General features: G+C 48.2%; 8 protein-coding genes across 8 annotated transcripts; 2 read left to right on the forward strand and 6 right to left on the reverse strand.

The window, feature by feature from the left end:
- Window positions 1-132: 132 nt before the first annotated feature.
- On the reverse strand, window positions 133-2,721 carry N7455_010095 (uncharacterized protein). The gene is made up of 2 exons (XM_040957512.2): window positions 2,510-2,721; window positions 133-2,445 (listed from the first exon to the last, which is right to left on the reverse strand). The coding sequence occupies exons 1-2, from the start codon at window positions 2,520-2,522 to the stop codon at window positions 209-211; spliced, it is 2,250 nt and encodes a 749-aa protein (XP_040812182.2). The 5' UTR covers window positions 2,523-2,721; the 3' UTR covers window positions 133-208.
- A 9-nt stretch (window positions 2,722-2,730) lies between these two features.
- On the forward strand, window positions 2,731-3,903 carry N7455_010096 (Rab family GTPase). Its single transcript, XM_040957414.2, has 2 exons — window positions 2,731-2,973; window positions 3,025-3,903. The coding sequence occupies exons 1-2, from the start codon at window positions 2,905-2,907 to the stop codon at window positions 3,775-3,777; spliced, it is 822 nt and encodes a 273-aa protein (XP_040812151.1). The 5' UTR covers window positions 2,731-2,904; the 3' UTR covers window positions 3,778-3,903.
- Window positions 3,904-6,706, reverse strand: pmt2 (uncharacterized protein). Its single transcript, XM_040957453.2, has 4 exons — window positions 6,352-6,706; window positions 5,612-6,295; window positions 4,770-5,529; window positions 3,904-4,701 (listed from the first exon to the last, which is right to left on the reverse strand). Exons 1-4 carry the CDS (start codon window positions 6,490-6,492, stop codon window positions 4,052-4,054), a joined length of 2,235 nt encoding a protein of 744 aa, XP_040812140.2. The 5' UTR covers window positions 6,493-6,706; the 3' UTR covers window positions 3,904-4,051.
- Window positions 6,707-7,214: 508 nt separating this feature from the next.
- On the reverse strand, window positions 7,215-9,369 carry N7455_010098 (putative MFS monosaccharide transporter; the record flags this gene model as incomplete). The annotated part of the gene is made up of 7 exons (XM_065606368.1): window positions 7,215-7,609; window positions 7,672-8,113; window positions 8,209-8,479; window positions 8,535-8,728; window positions 8,816-9,104; window positions 9,175-9,252; window positions 9,311-9,369. 7 exons carry the CDS (start codon window positions 9,367-9,369, stop codon window positions 7,215-7,217), a joined length of 1,728 nt encoding a protein of 575 aa, XP_065460331.1.
- Window positions 9,370-11,184: 1,815 nt separating this feature from the next.
- N7455_010099 (putative mitochondrial carrier protein) lies at window positions 11,185-12,581 on the reverse strand (the record flags this gene model as incomplete). The annotated part of the gene is made up of 4 exons (XM_065606369.1): window positions 11,185-12,043; window positions 12,104-12,252; window positions 12,334-12,340; window positions 12,394-12,581. 4 exons carry the CDS (start codon window positions 12,579-12,581, stop codon window positions 11,185-11,187), a joined length of 1,203 nt encoding a protein of 400 aa, XP_065460332.1.
- Window positions 12,582-13,193: 612 nt separating this feature from the next.
- Window positions 13,194-16,579, forward strand: spt16 (chromatin-remodeling protein SPT16; the record flags this gene model as incomplete). The annotated part of the gene is made up of 6 exons (XM_065606370.1): window positions 13,194-13,373; window positions 13,462-13,546; window positions 13,604-13,725; window positions 13,786-13,938; window positions 13,998-16,028; window positions 16,085-16,579. The coding sequence occupies 6 exons, from the start codon at window positions 13,194-13,196 to the stop codon at window positions 16,577-16,579; spliced, it is 3,066 nt and encodes a 1,021-aa protein (XP_065460333.1).
- Window positions 16,580-17,031: 452 nt separating this feature from the next.
- N7455_010101 (zinc metalloprotease) lies at window positions 17,032-18,018 on the reverse strand (the record flags this gene model as incomplete). Its single annotated transcript, XM_040957421.2, has 2 exons — window positions 17,032-17,694; window positions 17,746-18,018. 2 exons carry the CDS (start codon window positions 18,016-18,018, stop codon window positions 17,032-17,034), a joined length of 936 nt encoding a protein of 311 aa, XP_040812164.2.
- Window positions 18,019-18,359: 341 nt separating this feature from the next.
- Window positions 18,360-19,948, reverse strand: N7455_010102 (CDC50/LEM3 family protein; the record flags this gene model as incomplete). The annotated part of the gene is made up of 6 exons (XM_040957517.2): window positions 19,762-19,948; window positions 19,670-19,706; window positions 19,518-19,614; window positions 18,729-19,458; window positions 18,514-18,676; window positions 18,360-18,444 (listed from the first exon to the last, which is right to left on the reverse strand). The coding sequence occupies exons 1-6, from the start codon at window positions 19,853-19,855 to the stop codon at window positions 18,360-18,362; spliced, it is 1,206 nt and encodes a 401-aa protein (XP_040812076.1). The 5' UTR covers window positions 19,856-19,948.
- Window positions 19,949-20,122: the final 174 nt, after the last annotated feature.

Here is a 20,122-nt window from a genome sequence, read left to right on the forward strand (position 1 = left end):
TTTGGCATCACTTGCAACCGAAATGTAAATGCAGAATATATTTGCTTGTCAAGTCTTCTGGGAAAAAAGAAAATTCACATAAGAGTCAAGAATTTCGCTAAAGCATATGGAAATACTATAACCGCTCAATTGCCGCTCAATCGTACAAAGAAATGGTGCATGAGTTAGGGACTTATAAGACGAAGAAAGGCAACCCCCCCCCCCCGGGCTAGACCTCTTGATATTCATGTCCGAAACGAGGCTGCGAGTCGCCAAAGAGCCAACCAGCCTCGCGGCAATATCGGGCTTCTCTGCCGTAAATACCGACTTCGCTTGCCCAGCAAATGACCGCTGCATCTACAATATCTGCGATCACACCTTCCATTGCACCCAGTGTGGTCCAGCCAATTGTTCCAGCAATGAGGCCGACAACGTAGGCATAAAGACTGCCACGAATGGTGCCACCGGACGCAGAGGTTGTCAGGCTCCGAGCAGTGGTCACCCAACCACCAAATCCTAAGGCCAAGGACATCATGAAACGGGCAGCGTAGAGGATCAACTTGGACAGCCGGTATGAGAGTAAAGACCCCGAGTTCCCGGGGGACCGAGAATAGGAACGGGGGTGTAAAGAGGTCGAGGCCGCCGATGGAGCAAGAATAGTCATTTGGCTTAACCCCCGGGAGGAAGCGGCAAGAGGCTGAGAATGAATCGCTGCATAAGTGAGAGAAAGAGGATTGGTCAAGTAAGTAATCGGGGTGGGAACGAGTGAATAGGCGAATAGACTGAGCAATGAGGAGATGCGACCTGGCAATAAGAGAAGAGGAGCTCGAACCAGTAGGCCCAATAGTCTAGACAAAGAGATCGTGCCGAAGAGGGTTGTGGCAGCGTGAACGATGGCTGCCTGAACAATTTGCCTCGAGGTGGGTGCAGGTGTGGCTAAACGATGGAAATACCATTGACTCACTGTTGCAGCAGTGACAGCACGCTGGATGCCTGCAATGACACCGATCGACCATAGATAAACAACGACGAAATAGATACCGAGCCACCAGCTACCCACGTCAATCATGAACGATTTTGAGCTAACGAGATGGCCGCCCAAGAAAACGCGAGTGAACATCAGCATCCAGATCCATGTCCAGGAAACAACACAGACCAAGGCACCCAGACCAAGAGCAAGAAGCTCGGGATTGGCGGCCAAGATTCGACAGGCAAACTCAAGAATGCCTATGGCCTTCCCTATAGACTGACGGCCACGCACAATATTGTAGATCCACATGGTAGCTATTATAAACGGAACAGCAGAGCCCCATCTCATCGCCTTGTCTTGGATACTCGTCCCATGCCATGGTCCCTTGAAACTTGAGATGAAAGGATATAAGGAGAAAGAGTATAAGATAATGGGAACGGCAACTAGAATCACGTGGACCAGAAGTCGCACATAGGATCGTAGTAAAGCCAACCAAAGAAGGGACACAAGAATCGATACAATAGTATATATCCCGAGCAGGAAGAAAGATCGATGGACAGTCATGTATATTGTATCGCCCCATCTTGATTTGTCCCCAGATGGTGTAGATGTGTGGAGCCACACAAGAAATGCAGAAGCAAACAACCCCGCGAGAGATATCAAAAACAACTGGCCCCAAAAGGCATCGTGCACTGTGTGTTCTGAGGCCAGCGGTGATACCGATGTTGGGAATGAGCTTGCTGAGCTGGGCGGCCGTCGAGCATCTTGCGATAAAAGCCCAGCCTGCTCTACAGTAGGTCCATGCTGGCTGTGACCAGAAGGATCCTTCAGTAGTCCTCGTTCTCGAAATCGCTGGACAGGTGGATCGTTGGCACCGGGGCTAGATAACGCCTGGTCATCGTCAAGATCGGACCGTAAAGAATCCTCCAGACCGACATCAACCAGATGACCTCGAACTTTGCTACTGCTTGGGTTGGATAGAGATGCTGGTTCATTCTCCGGGGCTTCCGCCACAGACTCGATAGGAAAAGGACGAGCACTAAAAGCACCTTCTTCTCCCCGCCATGAGCTCTTGATGCCTTTGCTAGGACGATCACCATAAGGTGAGCTTTGTTCCTCGAACCCTGAACGCTCAGAATCGTCAAGTTCCGAAGATTCCTTCAAGTTGCTGTCGCCAAAATGTCGTCTTGATCGTTGGAGTGCATAAAAATCAGCGATTTCTCGCTCACGTTCTGTTTCGTCATCCTCCTCTCGGAATTCATCAGTGGCACTGAAGAACAGGGGAGCTTGTTGGACTGAGCCGCGGGGGGCAAAAGGAAATTGAGATGTTTGGGATGCACCCGGTCGATAAGGATCGTTAGGTCGTAAGAAGGAGCGTGATGAGGGGTGCCGAGGGTTGCCTTGGTGTTGACTAGGGCGGCTACGACCCGTTCTTTGAATCTCATCCGGTCGAGAGGTTACTCGTGACTGTGACTGAGCAAGAAATCGTGAGGCATCTAAGGTGAAGGTGAAGTGTTAGCCATATAGTCCTCTAATACTCAGAGACCTTCCAGTTCCTACACTCAGAGAACATCGCCCGTTATCGCAATCAAGGAAGTACGGTGAGTGGGACAGGACTAGTGATAAATCACTAAAGGGAATATGGTGAGGAAATCAAGTACGGTCGGATATTAGAGAGTAAAAGGATGGGATATAGGGAGATAGAGAGGAAGAAGAACTTTGGATTTAGTTTGAGATATGTCAAATCTAGGAGAACTGGAGATAAAAAAAAGTGAAAGGGCTATATGTTGTAAGGTCACGCAGCTGATGAAAGCGTCATATGGGCACGTCAGGCTTGATAGATGACTCAGCTGATAACCAATCCATATCTCCAAACGTACCTACATCGTAGGTAAACTGACCTTCGCTTTCTTTTCTCATATCTAATTCTGGAACTTGAAACTTCTACTCTCTCCATGTCACAGCCATGGGATTATATTGCTAAGCTTGTCTGCATTGGTGACTCTGGCACTGGCAAGTCCAGCGTAAGTGCTATCGGTCTTTGACCTTGTGCCTCACGTTAACCCAAACAATAGCTCACCGTCCGACTTTGTGAAGGCCGATTTTCCCCATCTCATGATGTGACCATTGGAGTCGAGTTCGGGTCACGAATTGTGCCAGTTGGTCCTCCAGCTTCATTAGAGTTAGGACTTGATGAGCCTTCTCCCGGATCGTCAGGTGATACATTTCCAGAAGCATCTACCACCTCCGGGCTTCCTACCCCTCCACGAAAACCACAAGGTTCTCCCAATCAGAAACGCATGAAACTCTCCCTGTGGGATACTGCTGGACAAGAGACATACAAGTCTATCACCCGCTCCTACTTCCGGGGCGCCTCTGGCGCTCTCCTAGTCTTTGATATATCCAGGCACTCGACCTTTATATCATGTACCCAGTGGCTACAGGATCTACGCCATATTGCAGAAGATGGCATCGTTGTCATCTTGGTCGGTAATAAGACTGACCTGACGGGGGCCAGTTCTGGATCAAATCAAAGGCAGGTCACCCAGGAGGAGGCCGAAGAATGGTGTCGCATGAATAATGTGGTTCGCTATGTTGAAACGAGCGCCAAATCTGGAGATGGTGTGGAACGAGCATTCCTAGAGGTTGCCGAGAGAATCTATCGTAACATCGAAACGGGAAAATACGACCTCAATGATCGGCGGAGCGGCGTGAAAGGATTCGGAGCCTCAGGAGGAGCAAACACCGGAGTGCCTCGAACTGTCACATTGGGGATGGATGATGCTATGCGCAAAGGTGGCAACGGTTGGACTGGAGGGTGTTGCTAAATTCGCAGTCCGTAATAATAAATAGTCAGTGGCATGGATATGGCCCCCGACACATCTTCATATTTCACTAAATCGTTACCAGGCACCAAGCGTGACTATGACTGTTGGAATAAGAACTCAACTATCTCTAATAACATTGCATTTTTCTTTACAGGTACAGAAAATAAAGTTGAAATTATCCGTGTTGATGTAAGATCCAGTTTGAGGTGGTCAACACGAGGTAACAAGTAGAGAGGGCGAGAACACATTATGAAACTCATCAAACAATCCATAATTAGTTCACATTCGCCAGTTTCCATCCGGGTAGCCAGCGTAGGTGAGTCCATTGCTGATTAGAGCCCTCCATTCCAAACACAATGGCTCGGAAATGAATGAACAATCCGACAATGATCACGTAAAGGGAGGCATATACCACTGCAGATAATCTGGGGCTCATCTTCCGTGTCACCCAATCAATGCAGAAGCCGAAGTTCAGGATGGCATAGTAGAGAGCCGGATAGTAATGGTGGACATAAGTCACGCGGGCCATGATGATAAAGGGAAGGTAATGCAACACCCATCCGATAACCGGGTACAAACCAGAGTAGTGAATGTGACTAATCTCCTCGTTGCTGAGATCATTGTACCCCCTCTGCCAGCGCAGAAGGTACCAAAGGAATAGAAGACCAAATCCACCAAGAGCCGCAGTGCTTCCCCAATAGACCAGAGGGTTTCCTAGGAGATAGTATTTGACAACGCTATCATCCCAAGAACACATGCGAAGGCCGACATTGAGAATCGGCCATTGCCAAAACTTGGAAGCCAAGTCATCTTGCTTGTCAGGATCAGGAACTAGAGCGTTGTTGGAGGTCATCATGGCCACGTTCAGGTGGATGAAGTCCTTCAAGAAGGGCGATTTATAGGAGCCAGGGTCACCGGGGGGCACTGTGAATAGGTCAATAAGTCTGATTGGGCTCGTCAATATCAAGTTTTTGGAAAGGGCATAAGCTTACAGCGGTCGTTAGTGTGAGACTCAACATTCCAGTGAGTGTACACATCGCCGGGTTTGTTTTCTTTGGTACACGTTGTTTCAATCTGCTTGAAGCCCCATTGGGGTAGATTGACATTTCCTGCCCGCAGATAGCAGCCTAGGACCGGATGGCGGAGTCGGAATGCTGTTGTGAGTGTCCGGATCCTGGATCGGTCCCGAGATGCAACATCATCGACCACCTCCACTTTCCAGTGGTCCTTGTCGTCTCCGATGGTAATATTTCCGTAAGATGATACCTCGTGGTGTGATTTAGTGATTGGTGCAGGAATAGCGTGGGAATGCAGGTTGCGACCTGTCTGTCCGTGGATCAGTCGGATGACATCGCCATCACCAACGAACCGCAGATCAGCAGTGGCATCGTAGTCCGGCTCCTGTCGGTTGGGGTAGATGAACCAGTCGTTGTTGGCATCTTTGTGGTGATAGCAGGTGACTTGCTGCTGCATAGATCCCTCTGGGAAGGTTTGAACGTGGGAGTGCAGAAGCCCTCCTCCGTAGCCCATATTTTTGAGTGTGATACGGGACCCAACTGCAAGCTCAAGAGGGCTGTCTCTGCCAACCTCAGTACCCTGTAGATTGGCTTGGAAAAGCGAGCTCATCTGGGCATCACCTGGACCACTGTTCGCCAACACCAAGAAGTGCAGATAAAAGGAAAACATGTAGACCAAGATTGGAATAACAATCAATCCCACAACACGAGCAACCAAGTGCTTTGCGAGCACAGCCTGTTCAAACGCATCTGTATTAGCCAGCTAATCGGTATTCGACTTTTGGGGGAGGGAGGGGGTGCTGAAAGCAGGCACTCACCCGTGGCATCTTCAGGTCGCCAAATTTATTCCAAAGGTCGTCAATAGTATAAAGACCGACGAGAGCAGTGCAGAAGAAACCGACCCATTTGACACTGCAGACACATCCAATGCTCAAGCCAGTCAAACAGAGCCAGGCATACCATTCCAGTGAAAAGCTATCACGCTGCAACCGGTGGAATCTTGCCCAGCACATGGTGGTAGTAAATGTGAAGCAGAGCAGCATGGAGTCAAGAAGTATAAACCGAGAAATTGTCGCGTAGGAGTTCTCACACAGGACCATCAGGCTGATCAACCAGACTGTGGCCCGACGGAAGTTCAACTCTCGCGCAGTGTAGTAGGCAAGAGGAATGCAGACTATACCGAAGGCAGCATTGAAGGCTCGCATAAAGGTATAGTTCACATCTTCTGGATATTTCTCGCCAGACTTGAATTCAAAAGACCCATTATAACCAGCAAGATACCCGGACAGGCCAACTAACATCTTTCCCAAAGGCGGGTGGACATCGAAGTAGAACTCGCGTTTGAGATAGTGGGAACCGAATTTACCAAAGTGGGCCTCATCCCAGGTCACAATGTCGGAACGACCAATCTGGTACAGGCGGGTGAAGAGGGCGAGGGCAGTCAAGATGATGGGAGCAATGATCGGCTCCCAGCTAGCTAGCACATGGAGGAACGAGGGTGACTGTCCAGGGGGGGTTAGAAGAGCGTATATCATGATGTTGAAGAGGGCTATCTCACCTGTGTTCTAGCTTTCTTCACATCTTCATCATTGATCCGGTTTGAGTCCACATGAAGTTTGCTAGTATCAGGGATATTTCTTCGACGAAGGTCAGACTCGGGTTTGGCGCCCGTGCTCACGGCGGTGTCTATGCCCGCCATAGTGCGCCTTGTGGTATTTTCAAATGAAAATGTGCCAAACAGAATGGGAGAACAGTAGGAAGTTAAACTGGGGAATACCGAGGTAGACCGATAATAGAAGGGCGGATAACTTAAGCGAACATAGCCATTCCCCTGCGTAAATGAGTGATGGAATGGGCAAAGCTAGCGGATAGACCGGAAGCAATGCCAGGAGTAGATCAAAAAAAAGAAGAAAAGAAAAAAGAATTGAAATGAATTGAAATGAAATGAAGTAAAGTGAAACAAGAGAGTGGGCTGAGAGAATAAAGGAGAAAGTGAGATCCGTGGCCTCAAGGAGGATAAACAAAGTCCACTTTTAGCGGGCCGTTTTCAGAACATGGCCCTTGTAATTCCCAGTTCCAGCCTAGGTACTATAAATATACTATAAATATACTATTAGTATACTATTAATATACTCTGTACATACTAGAAATATCCGTTCATGGTTAGGCTCTTTTCAAAACTTATGTACACTGCACATACTCCGTACTAGTGTTGTATATCTACAGATGGCATTTATATCCATGGATGTTAATGTATATAGTTGAGGATACTATACATAGAACCTAGGTACCGCAAACGTGAACACAACGAAATCAACAGAAAACATTGGTAAATAGGGAAAGGAGAATATACAACATCGAATTCTTTGGTCTTTCTGGCTTCCTTGATTCAGTCCGAGGCCACAATTATCCATAACCTTTTCATTGCTCATCTCCTTCTCCTTGCTCCAAACGTCTATATTGACTGCTAGTAGCACTGGGGCCAGCTCCTCGGTTTCGACTGACCATGTTTGAGATCCAGCCACCAATCCCCTCGCCGCGAACGCTGCCCTGGTGAGAATCCGAGCGTCCGCATTTGCTGGTCCCATCATGGCTCGAAGTCGGCGGATCAATATCTAGACCAGGGATAGAATTCTCCGCCCCAAATTGGCCATACTGCCGACGTAGGTCAAGCGATGGGACGGGTGAACCAGCACCCATCAGCGACCCCCGCTCGTCTTGAGTAGCGGGTGTCGGCATGGCGGTGGAAGCGTCGCCAAAAAGAACGTTCATATCTTCTAGGCGGACTCCACTCGTTTCGGGATACAAAAAATAAACTGTGGTGATTGATAGTCAGTATACTGCTCCCTAGTGGATGACCACGGATGAGGGATCCTACCAAGCACAAAACTGCATGCACAGAAGAATGCATGGACCAGATATAGCCGCCACTTGATAACTTCCTGAAGAACAGGGGTCACCTCGCCCACGAGCCAATTGAATGCCCAATTTGAAGCAGTGCTCAAGCTTGCACCTTTGGCACGAATACTCAAAGGCAAAATCTCCGGGGGGTATAACCATGGAATGGGGCCCCAAGATGCCCCGAAAGCTGCGTTATAGAGCATAACGAAGATGACCGTCAGGGTTGGGGTGGCGGGAATTTCAATGTAAATAAAGTAGGAAATAAGTGAAAGCGAAATGAGCATGGCAACAGCACCCGAAAGTAGAATCGGTCGCCGACCCCAGCCATCCACGAGATACCACGGTGGTATGGTAGACAGCAAGTATGAAATACCGTTGATTCCAGTCATCAAGATGGCATCCCGTCCAGCCCAGCCGGCCTATATCGAAGATTTGGTCAGCATAATTCTGAATCACTTTGGATTTTGTTTGAATCCGACATGGCGTCGCGGGAGGCAGCATATGGTATTCATACCGATTCAAAAACGAGAGGCGCATAGTATGAGATGACGTTGATCCCGTTGAGCTGAGCTAGGGCCTGAGCCGACATGGCAATCAAAACACGCTTGCGATACCGGCGGAACATGTCCGAGTAGGATCGCTCGCCCTCCTGGCGCTGGACGAGGACGTTCATCTTGATCTCACGATATTCTTGGCGGGCCTTGTCATTAAGAAGGTCACCTTCGCCATAAAGATTTGCGATCACCACCATACCCTCCTCGTCGTGGTCATTATCAAGAAGCCACCTAAGTAGAGACGTGGGTGTTAGCCTGGCAGAAGTTGGAGGAGGTTTCTACTCACCTAGGTGATTCACAGATCATCAGACTGCCAACTCCAAGCAAAGCACCCATGACACACTGGAAAAGGAGTGGGAGGCGCCAGGAGTAATCGTTATCGATAAAGCTACAGAAATAGTCTACCCACACACTAGTCGCATACCCAGCAATATTGCCGGTGAATTCGATGCATGCGAGCTTCCCACGGTTGTGGGGAGGCTTGGAATTCGTCAGCATACCAGACGAGAGAGTGGGGAGGGGGCAACAAAAGGCCTCGGGGATTGATGGAGAAAGGGAATTACAAACCGAAATTTCAGACTGGTAAACTGGCACAATAGTAGAGAGAGCACCAACGCCTAGACCAGCAATGACACGGCCGACCATCATCATGGGAATACCTGTGGCAAATGTTTGAAGAGCACCGCCAATGAAGAACACTATGGAGCCATAGAGTATAGTCCTTCGACGGCCGATCACATCACCAACACGTCCCACAAGGAGCGAGGATATGAATGCTCCAATTTCGAGAACTGCAACCACCGTACCAATTGTAGCCCGAGAAGGCTGGTTGAAGTAATCTTTGAAGTACCAGCCACTGCATCTGTTAGCCACCTTCTGCTCCTAATCTCCATGGCGAGTTTATGCCCGGGGGATTAGACACGAACGTTATGATGCCCGACATTACACCCTGGTCATAACCAAAAAGAAAGACACCCAGTGATACGAACACACTCGTGAAGTAACTACATGCAAACTCGAATCAGTAGTAATACTACGGTATTTGGCCTTTGGGGCACTCACAGTAATGGCTTCCCGACTAAGCCGTGCATCTGGGTGCTTGGTTCATTTCTGGGTGTCATTATGGCAGCCATAACGCGTTCAACTCTCGAAATATGCCGCGGGGGAGGATTTGGTATTATGATCTTTTCAATATCGACACCGGAACGCTCGTTGCTCAAGTTTGAAGGATAGTGGACGTGTTTGGGCTGCTTCCTCCGCTCCTTTCGACGCAAGAGCTGCCGGTCCGAGGAATTGCGAAGGTGAATCTGCAGTGGATCTTCAGCCTCGGCGAACTGCTCGGCGAGGTCACCGGTGTCTGACCAGATTGAGAAGTCAGACCCGACCGAGCGAGCAGACGAGTGGGAAGACCTTCGACTACCCTTCTCGCTGGACTCCAATAACTTAGCCGAATGTGTCGAGCGGGAATCAGAGGGTATAGACTGGATGGACTGGAGGGGTATGTTAGAGGCGCGTGGGGGAGAAGTCGGAGAAATGATGGCGGTATTGACGGGCTGAACCTCGCAGCCCTTTGTCCCGGAGAAAAGAATGCGGAGTCGATGAAATTAATGATATCGATAAGAGGTTCTCCGCAAGGAGTCAGCAAGGGTATCAGCTGGGCACAACCTTGAATGTCACTGTATTAGACCACGATAGGGCGCCACTTAGGCGATGTGGCCGCAGGCGACTAGCTACGTAAAGTCACACGCGACGCAGGATGACGATATACCGTCAAAATGGGGTGATGGTCAGGCGGAGATTTGGAGAGAGGGGGTGCGTTTGGGCAAAAAGTAAGGGTCCCGAGCCAAGTAAAAGCATTACACAGCCAAGAAAAGTCAAATATAGAATAGAATAGAGAGGGATTCAGATGGTTTTCATCAAGTGTTCGAGAAGCTAGGTTAAAATAGTAAGGGGATCAAATGGAAGTACGAAATAGAGAAAAGAGGACAAGCAAGTCTAAATAATAAGAGGAGAGACATCCAAAATGTACTATGTAATGCCAAGTGGTACCTCGGTATTTGATTTGTACGCATACGGGGTACGGACTAGGCTTAATACGGACTAGATCGTATCATCAAATGCGGGATGGATCAAATGGGTTACTATTTACGTACACATATAAACTAACTAACTAGTTAACTGACGTATTCGGTAAGCGAGTGGTCCATGTAAGCCAGTGGTCCACTCCAAAACATATAGTAAAAGCGATAGATTACAACTTGATATTTCAACAACAGTGGTCTATATGAACTTTTCCTTGTAGTCTAATGCTTCTTATTTGATATCTACCCACTTTATACAGTTTCAAGAAATTTAATGAGCGAGCGGCTACTATATATATATATATATATTTGGAGCTTTTTCTTTGTAATTTTGGATACCACCATAATAAAAAAGTTCGATTCGTTTAAAATTGATACATACCACTGTAAATGCTTATCGATCACTATGGGCAAACAAATAAATAAAATAGAGACTTTGATTGTTGAGATATAAGCGTGCTGTAGATCGCATTTACTATGGTGTTTTGGCGTGGACCACTGGCTTACATGGACCACTCGCTTACCGAATACGTTACTCCGTAGTCAGTTAGTGACATAGTTAACTAACTACTATAAGTAACTATGTAACTAGTTACCCCTATCTAACTGTCTACAATAACCCACGTTTACATTTGTATATTGTATCAGTGATCAAAGTGATCTTGTCAGGTATCCGGAGTCGGGTATCACGTCTATATGTACATAAATGTATGTACGTCTAATGAAACAAGATTCCATCCCTGTAACGCCCTCCCAGGAATGAACAATCGAAAAGAAGAAAATATAAACGAAGCAAACAGATAGGTTTCAAAAAGCCAAGACGAGAGGGGATAAGAAACCCGGTCATATAAACCATTAAGTGAGAAGGATGTCATATCCATCACTTTGAATATGGACAGTGTCTGCCGGATTTGCGTACCGTCGGCGCACCAATTCAAAAATGATCAGGCCGGCACTGGTGCTAGGTACTTGGCGAAGAGAGCTCCCGATGAACCCACGGAACAACCAGGAAGGCCAGCCTCCGGTCCGGGCAGCCTTTCGCTTGCACCTCTTGAAGGTCTCCTGATAAGCGTGGTAGTATAATCGTATCATCTTCTGTCGCGAGGGTACGAAACTGGCCTGGTGATCCAGATATTCCAGTCGGCCCAGGTGAAGGTCTTGAATCCTACTTAGAGGATGCTGAATGGTTTGCTGAGCGATCGATGCCACAACTCCAGCCATCATTAGGAAACATGGCTCCAGTGCGTAGTGGGGTTTGATGAGTGGCACACCGCGATCACTAGACTCGGACAATGAAAACATGCCCACATGATCGACTTGCAGGGAGCCATAGTACCAAGTGACAAAGGAATAGTAGGACTGTGACTTGATGTATTCGAACGAGGAGAAGAACACAGCATAACCGAGTGAATCCCGCATAAACGACAGGCTCCAGCCGGCAAAGACCCCGCGGAGACCAATCTGTTTGAGCTTATGGTGGCCATAGTGCCACATACTCCGGTACTGACCCTCCAGCATGTCACTGGTTTGAAAGCGAACCTGTAACGCGTCTAGAGGGGCGGCTACAATCGACTGAATTGTGCCGGCGGTAAACCCAGCTGCAAATGTTGCAGAAGGAGGAGCCGGGGGCCAGACTCGCTTGACCCCTTGGGACACAGGTTCATGCAGGGCTCCCAAGACCTGGAGATAGGATGTGTAGAGAACAGCACCAACCCTAGTATATATCATTAGCACTTTCAAATCACCTGGGCCCCTATATTGGGGAATATCTCACCCTGCATTTGCCATCAACGGTGGAAGCACTTGATTCGGGATAAACCGCCAGCCATATGTCCGAACGGCGTGGAGCAATAATCCCGGGGTTGTCGTATGCAGAGACCATTTACCTTCGGCGACACGGGGGTTCACAGCTCTTGCAAATGCCTGTTTCAAATGATAAGTAACGAAGGCTGGTGATGGGTTGATTGTATTTTCTCATCTATTGTAGATGATAGGAGGGCGTACCATATAACTAGACGAAATATTGTCAATACAAAGATCGTTAGGTCCACAAATACTACATACTCGACACGCATACGAAAGAAAGCTTTGATCGGTGCTCTGAAATAGAAGGCTACCATCTGTGCACTGAGAGCGCGAACACCTGCGGCAGATGCTCCGGTAGCTGCATCGTTGCGAGAAATCCTTCGCGAACTTCCTGGAAGTTCGCCGAGATGGGGCTCGAGAAGGATGGGAGCTATCGGAGACTTCATTGTTTACGAACAACTAAAAAGCCACAGTGTACATCGTAGGAAAGGGTGCTTGTAGAGTCTCAAAGAGAGACTAGCTCAATGTCAATAGTGAATTCCGAAGTGCAGGTGAGGTAGGCGGAAAAAGAGGGCAGCACCACAGGGTGTGATTGTTATCAAATCAAATGACCAAGTGAAGGTTCACATATGCCATATTGACTTGAAAGTTGAAAATAAAAAGAAAGTCAGTGAAAGAAGATATTCACAAAACATGTTCGGATTCAACAAGAGAAGAGAGATGAAAAATGACGCTAGTACAAAAGTGGTAATACTTTGATACAGTAATCGAGAGAGACCTTACATGCAAAAACGCGCTTTTCGCGTTCGCTTTCCCCTAGGCCGTCCCTTTCTATCTTTGTCTTTTCTTCCACCACCCAGCTCTATCGGTGTTTTGTCTCTCATAATCGCAGCTGTCGCATTGATGCTGCTTCCATTTCCAATCTACCTTCTTCTTCATCCTCAACAAAATTAACATCCGGACGTACCTACGATAGCTCCTACGCTTCTCCACCGAGCTCTCTTGCCATCAACCTAGTCTCTGACTGCGGCATATCTTGCTTGCATCAGGCCATCAACATGGCTGAGGAGATCGCCATTGACAATAACAACTTTTTCAACCGTCTTTCTAGTTTCTATGCGTCATGGAAGGCCGACAAGCGCTCCGGCAATGCCCTCTTCGGCAATGCAGGGTCCATAGTCATTCTGATGGGCAAGACCGATGAGGAGAACTCATTCCAGAAGAACAACGCGATGCATGTGTGTGAATTATCTTCCAAAGTCCTATCCTGGTCCCATAGAGGCCCATGAGCTTCATGACATGGTTACTAATTGAAATTGTGCTTAGTTCTGGCTTCTCGGGTATGAATTCCCAGCGACACTGTTTGTTCTCACAACTGAGGCGATTTACGTGGTCACCACGGCGAAGAAAGGTGATTATCGACCCATGGACTTTTGCGCACCACATAGCTGATTAAAACAAATTCAAGCGAAACACCTTGAGCCGCTGAAAGAAGGAAAGATTCCCGTCGAGATTCTGGTCACTACCAAAGACCCAGAATCAAAGACCAAAGCATTTGAGAAATGCTTGGACGTTATCAAGGGCGCAGGGGTGAGCTAAAATGACATTTGAATCACTAGGTTGAGTTTCCACTAACTACGACAACTGCAGAACAAAGTTGGCACCTTGCCCAAAAACACCGCTTCGGGACCCTTCGCGGATGAATGGAAACGCGTATTTGCGGAACTATCGAAAGAAGTGGAGGAAGTTGACGTAGCACCTGCACTCTCAGCTGCTTTTGCAGTTAAAGATTCTGACGAATTGGTTGGTTTATCTATAACAGTGTGTTAACAAGTGAATGTTTGCTGATACAGCCTCAAAAGGTTTCAATCCGCAACGCTTCCAGAGCTTGCAGTGGCCTTATGTCAGAGTACTTTGTCGATGAGATGTCACGTTTGCTCGACGAAGAAAAGAAGATGACACATAAGGCCCTTGCTGCAAAGGTTGATGCAAAGATTGACGATGGGAAATTTTTCAACAAGCTGGCGCGGCTGCCCTCGGAATTTGATTCTCAGCAAATCGACTGGGCCTACGGGCCTGTAATTCAAAGTGGAGGCGCCTACGATCTCAAGCTCACAGCGACTCCCGACAGTAAAAGCCTCGAACCCGGCATCATTTTGTCTAGCTTTGGAATCCGATACAAGACTTACAGTTCGCTCATTGGGCGTACTTATTTGGTTGACCCAACCAAATCACAAGAAGCAAACTATGCCCTGCTGCTAAGCCTCCATGAAGCAACCATGAAAGAGGTTCGAGATGGTGTGGTTGCTAAGGACGTTTACAACAAGGCGCTGAGCCTCATCCGTTCCAAGAAGCCTGAGCTGGAGGGACACTTTGTCAAGAACGTTGGCGCCGGGATTGGAATCGAGCTTCGGGATGCCAACATGGTCCTCAATGCCAAGAACAACCGCGTCTTGAAAAACGGCATGACGCTGTCTATCACGATCGGGCTGACTGATGTGAAGGATCCGGACTCGAAGAATGCCAAGAATGGTGGCTATTCTATGGTAATCACCGATACTGTTCGTGTCGGGGAAAGCGGGCCTCACATTTTCACCAAAGACGCCGGTATTGACATGGACTCGATCTCGTTTTATTTCGGTGATGAGGAAGAACCGGAGAAGCCTGTGAAGGAGAAAAAGGAGACGAAGTCTAGCGCGACTGCTGGTAGAAACGTCACAAGAACCAAGCTTCGTGCTGAAAGACCCACTCAAGTCAATGAGGGAGCTGAAGCCCGTCGTCGAGAGCATCAGAAAGAGCTGGCTGCGAAAAAGACAAAGGAAGGCTTGGATCGGTTCACAGGTACTACGGGAGATGACAATGGGGTCGCACAGAAGAAATTCAAGCGCTTTGAGTCTTACAAGCGTGACAACCAACTCCCTGCCAAGGTCAAAGACCTGACAGTTTACGTCGACCTAAAGACTTCAACGGTGATTGTGCCTATCATGGGCCGACCCGTTCCCTTTCATATCAACACCATAAAGAACGCCAGCAAGAGCGACGAAGGAGAATACGCCTACCTACGCATCAACTTCCTGTCTCCAGGTCAGGGTGTGGGTCGAAAGGATGACCAGCCCTTTGAGGACTTGTCGGCTCATTTTGTTCGCAACCTCACTCTTCGGTCCAAGGATAATGACCGTCTTGCACGAGTCGCCCAGGATATCACCGAACTTCGCAAGACGGCATTGAGACGAGAGCAGGAGAAAAAGGAATTGGAAGATGTTGTTGAGCAGGATAAACTGGTTGAAATTAGAAACCGGCGTCCAGTGAAACTCCCGGACGTCTACCTCCGACCTCCTCTGGATGGCAAGCGTGTTCCGGGAGAAGTCGAGATTCACCAAAACGGTCTTCGGTACCTATCGCCCTTCCGCAATGAACATGTCGATGTACTCTTCAGCAACGTGAAGCATCTGTTCTTCCAACCATGTGCCCATGAATTGATCGTTCTTATCCATGTGCATCTCAAGACGCCCATCATGATTGGAAAGCGAAAGACGAAGGATATTCAATTCTATCGCGAGGCTACTGAAATGCAGTTTGATGAAACTGGAAACCGACGGCGCAAACACCGTTACGGGGATGAGGAAGAATTCGAGGCTGAACAGGAGGAAAGACGGCGGAGAGCTGCGTTGGACCGCGAGTTTAAGGCCTTTGCCGAGAAGATTGCGGACGCTGGCAAGGACGAGGGCGTCGATGTTGATATCCCATTCAGGGAAATTGGATTTACCGGTGTTCCAAACCGTTCCAATGTCTTGATTCAACCGACCACAGATGCCCTAGTTCAGCTCACTGAACCTCCTTTCACAACCGTCACGTTGAATGAAATCGAGATTGCCCATCTAGAGAGAGTTCAGGTAATGTTTTCTGCTTACCATCATTTTGTCGGCCTGGTTTACTAATTGGTGCGCAGTTTGGTCTGAAAAACTTCGACATGGTCTTCGTTTTCAAGGATTTCCGCCGGACTCCCGTTCATATCAACACGATTCCTGTTGAGGCACTGGAGGGTGTTAAGGACTGGCTTGATTCTGTTGACATTGCGTTCACTGAGGGTCCGCTCAACCTGAATTGGACCACGATCATGAAAACAGTCGTCAGCGATCCGTACGGCTTCTTTGCCGATGGGGGGTGGTCTTTCCTATCAGCCGAGTCAGACTCTGAAAATGGTTCAGACGAGGAAGAGGAGTCGGCTTTCGAGTTGTCCGATTCGGAGCTTGCAGCCGGGGACGAGAGTTCCGAGGAAGACAGCGAATTTGATGATGACGCGAGTGCCGATGCTAGCGAGGAAGACTTCAGTGGTGACGAGGAGAGTGGTGAGGACTGGGACGCGCTTGAGGAAAAGGCAAAACGCAAAGACAAGGAAACCGACCATGAAGACAATGACCGCGGCATCAAACGCAAGCGCTAATCGACCATTATGTTGCCACTGGGGCTTCAAATGACTTTTTTGGTTTTTCTTGCTTCCTTTCTCGCACTTTGTGTTCAAATCTCTGGGCAAATTAAATTGGGCTACTTACGCCTTGCATCTCTCTTGATTGGCCTTTCATGGCCAATCAAATACTTGTACGATTTGACTCGAGCTCACGGTGCATGGGAAATCAGAAAAGGCACACATTTATTGGTGTTAATCGGGAGGAAACTAGTCTTTTAACGTCCCTTGACTGTACTGTATCCAAATATTCACGCATGATATTCGTTCAAGGTTTCTTTAGACAGGTAGCAGTTCTCCAAATGGCAGCAACAAACAAGCCTAGCCGGTTGGCTTAATTCTGACCTTGTGTCTTGTGCGTGTGTACATATATAGCTTCGAATGGACTCCATATAGAGCTTTCATTGGACTTGTTGCCAGTCACCGTCGCGCTATTTTCCTTCACGCATTGATGCCCACATATTCCGCATGCGCTCTCCTTGTCCGGGTGTGAAGCTCTCATAGCATACATCAGATGAATAATCCATGAAGTCGTGGATCCCGTCCAGGCCAGGAGAGTCCGGACAAGAATCCTTCTGGGCAGGGCACCCATCTGTCGGGGTGGACTGCTGTGGCGTGTCACTTATGTGGTCACCAGGATCATCTACTGAGCAAGACTCCCCTTGGAATGTGTGCAAAAGGCCATGCCAGTGTCCAATTTCGTGAATGGCAGTTCCACCTCGATTGTAAAGATCCAAGGAGCCACCGGGCATTGTTCTGGCCAAAACATTGCAGCCATCCTTGACATAGTGAGAAGCCGGGCTAGTAGCATTGACGCTCGAATCGGGCAAGGTGCAGAATCCAAGAACACTCGACGCCAGGTCATTGTTGGTGGCTGCGCCCCTGTGCCCGAAAGCGCGTCCTGCTTGCCCAGGCGAGGCCTGGAGATTGGTTTGGAAGTAGACGTTCAATGTCTGGTAGCTTCCTTTTCGAAGGGTCGCTTTCATTGCTGCATCATCTCCATTACTTGCCCACTTATCATTGACATGACGAGTCACACCTTGCAATCGATAGGAGATGCCAGAGTCTGCATATGATTGTTGTAGGATAGAAAGCTGTGGAATAAGTCAGCACTTGAAATACCAGATGAAAAAGCAGCAACTGACTTGAGAATTGATCATATCATCAGTGACCTGGCTGGACTCCGACTTCCTGCTGACGATATGGAACCAGGTCTCAATCTCGATTGGCGCCTTTCTGGCCTGCGAAATAGCAGGATCGGCTTCATCCGACTTGAGACGCCCCAGTGCTTGCAAGAAATCCGCACTGGGGTGTTCAGTAGCACAGGCGCCTCTTTTCTGGAAGGCAAAGGGACTGCACCGAACCTGCAGAAAAAGAGTGACAAGAACGACGAGTTGGAAAAATGAGTGACAGACCATGGTGTTAAGAAGCCCTGGTTTTGGTTCCCCCTTCACACCGGTTCCAAAAGAGAGTAAAAGCCAAAGGAACAGAGAGTCAAGAAAAGAACCATCTCAAATTTGGTCAGTATAGGGGGGTGGGGGTATCATATAACCTGTCCGATTCCATAAAGAATGCTGCGTCATGCGGGAATGCATGTGTTGAGCAAGGGGTACGAGCATGTAAAGGATCGGAGAAAATAAAACGAATTGGGATGTCAAAAATTTGATGAGGTCATTGAACAGAAGGATTATTTACATTGGCATATTGAAACAAAAAGAAAACGCCAAAAGAAGGGGGGGGGGGGAGGAAGAAGAAGATCTCAAGGGGCATTATCCCGTCCCGTGGCGATGCCAGTGCTGGGTTGATTTGAATCCCAAGTAAGATAGGTGTGATCGCCAAGTTTTCTAGTAAAGAGGTTAGCCGCTTGGAACTTCGATTCAAAGAAAAGGAAAGAAAGGAAAAAAAGATCATACCTCGGACGCACCAAGTGCGCAACAGTAAACAAAGCCCCGAGAACAACGCAAATTCCACCCACAACCACATAGGCGATTCCCATGAAGGGATTCTTGCCTCCAAGCACTGTTCGAGTAGAGATCAAGATCGACTTGGTGCCATCGTATTCGGTGACATTGAAACCTAAACAGGTTAGTAAAATGTGTGGATAAGAGGTGGTAAGTATAACACATACGATCAACAATCTCGATGGAATATTTGGCAGCAGGCATGCCATGGGTATCGTTACGGCGGGAAAGCTTGCTGAACGATGGCAAACCAGCCGTTCTCATCCAAACCATGAAGGCTTCATTTTCATGTAATTTGGGATCCTCCTTATAGACACCGTCCTCACTGGCCCAGACCCAGTTTGGTGGTGGCAGTACGTCATCCATATTGTACTTTGTGTTTTTGATGAGTTCCTTGTCACTGTCCCACGCAATGCCTTTCGTGGTCATTTCGTAATACCGTTTTTCATTCTCGGATGCATTCGGATCTAGGATTTGCGGTCTCCCAATCGTGTCGTTGAAGAACGAGTTTGCAATCAGTCCGCATGGATAGTATACCTTCTGTGCCGTGGTGTTGACCGCTAATGGATCACATGTGCCACCCTTAATGGTATTGTAGGAGACAGCATCTCCTTTCAGCTGATTCAAATCAAGGGACTGAACATATCGGCGGTGGTTTTGATAGAAGTTAGTGAGGCGATAATACATGAAAACCGGTGCTGGAAGCTCATTCGGAACCTCGAAAAGAAGAGTGCAAGTAACGGCGCCCGAGTCAGACTCATTGACGGACTTGCGCCAGGTGGGTGCCGATATAGCTTTAGAAGACTTGAAGGTCGCCGAATAATGAGGAACGGTCGCATAGCTGTCGGTCGGTGCCTGTCTGGAGCAGTCGGAGTAATCGATGGATATTTCTTGGACCTAGAGGCACATGGCTCGTCAGAGCTGTTCTGTCAAGGAAGGTATGAAACTAGGCATACTAGAGAGCTTGCCCAGAGAAGAACACCGCCAATCGGGGCAAATATAACGCCGACGATGAAAAACAGAGGTAGGACGCTTTTAGGGGTTAAGATTGGTCTAGTAAAAGATTAGCACGGGTGTCCTAGGGCAGATACAGGAATCTCAAGCTCACTGCCATGCTTTCAATCTTTGCTGGCGGAAAGCAGTATCTGGTACAAACAAGTTAGTTGGGGACAAAGGGTTAATGAGATCCCAAGGACCTACTGGCTGGTCGGCGAGACTTTGGCTTCTTGTCGCCATCCTCCCTTGCACGCTCCTGTTCCTCGATGGACTCGGCACGAGTCACCTCCTGAGACATGGTTGACCAAGATGATGAGAAGAAATTGGATGGTCCAAATTGGAGTGAAGCGGAAAGATAATACAAGGGATACGTCAAAAAAAGGTGGCGCCGGGCCCCCGAGGCTGCCGGAGGATTACGATTGCGCCCCACCGCTTTATTTTTGGTTTTAATTAGAAACTACTCACTACAGTATGTAACTATGCATATTTAGTTAACTAGTTATGTATTATTGTATGCCTATGGACATACAGAATACATATATGTTAAATGCCTAGGAACTACTAA

This window comes from Penicillium solitum (assembly GCF_028829755.1).
Source record: "Penicillium solitum strain IBT 25940 chromosome Unknown utg000008l_segment0_segment0, whole genome shotgun sequence".
Lineage (NCBI taxonomy): Eukaryota > Fungi > Ascomycota > Eurotiomycetes > Eurotiales > Aspergillaceae > Penicillium > Penicillium solitum.

Bases quoted from the DNA above. Each gene is read 5' to 3' on its own strand.
- N7455_010096 (XM_040957414.2), top strand. From the start codon at position 2,905: ATGTCACAGCCATGGGATTATATTGCTAAGCTTGTCTGCATTGGTGAC. The intron at 2,974-3,024 runs GTAAGTGCTATC...CCCAAACAATAG, and splicing joins CTGGCACTGGCAAGTCCAGC to CTCACCGTCCGACTTTGTGA.
- pmt2 (XM_040957453.2), bottom strand. From the start codon at position 6,492: ATGGCGGGCATAGACACCGCCGTGAGCACGGGCGCCAAACCCGAGTCT. The intron at 5,530-5,611 runs GTGAGTGCCTGC...GCGTTTGAACAG, and splicing joins GCGACCTGAAGATGCCACGG to GCTGTGCTCGCAAAGCACTT. The intron at 4,702-4,769 runs GTAAGCTTATGC...ACCTATTCACAG, and splicing joins GTCTCACACTAACGACCGCT to TGCCCCCCGGTGACCCTGGC.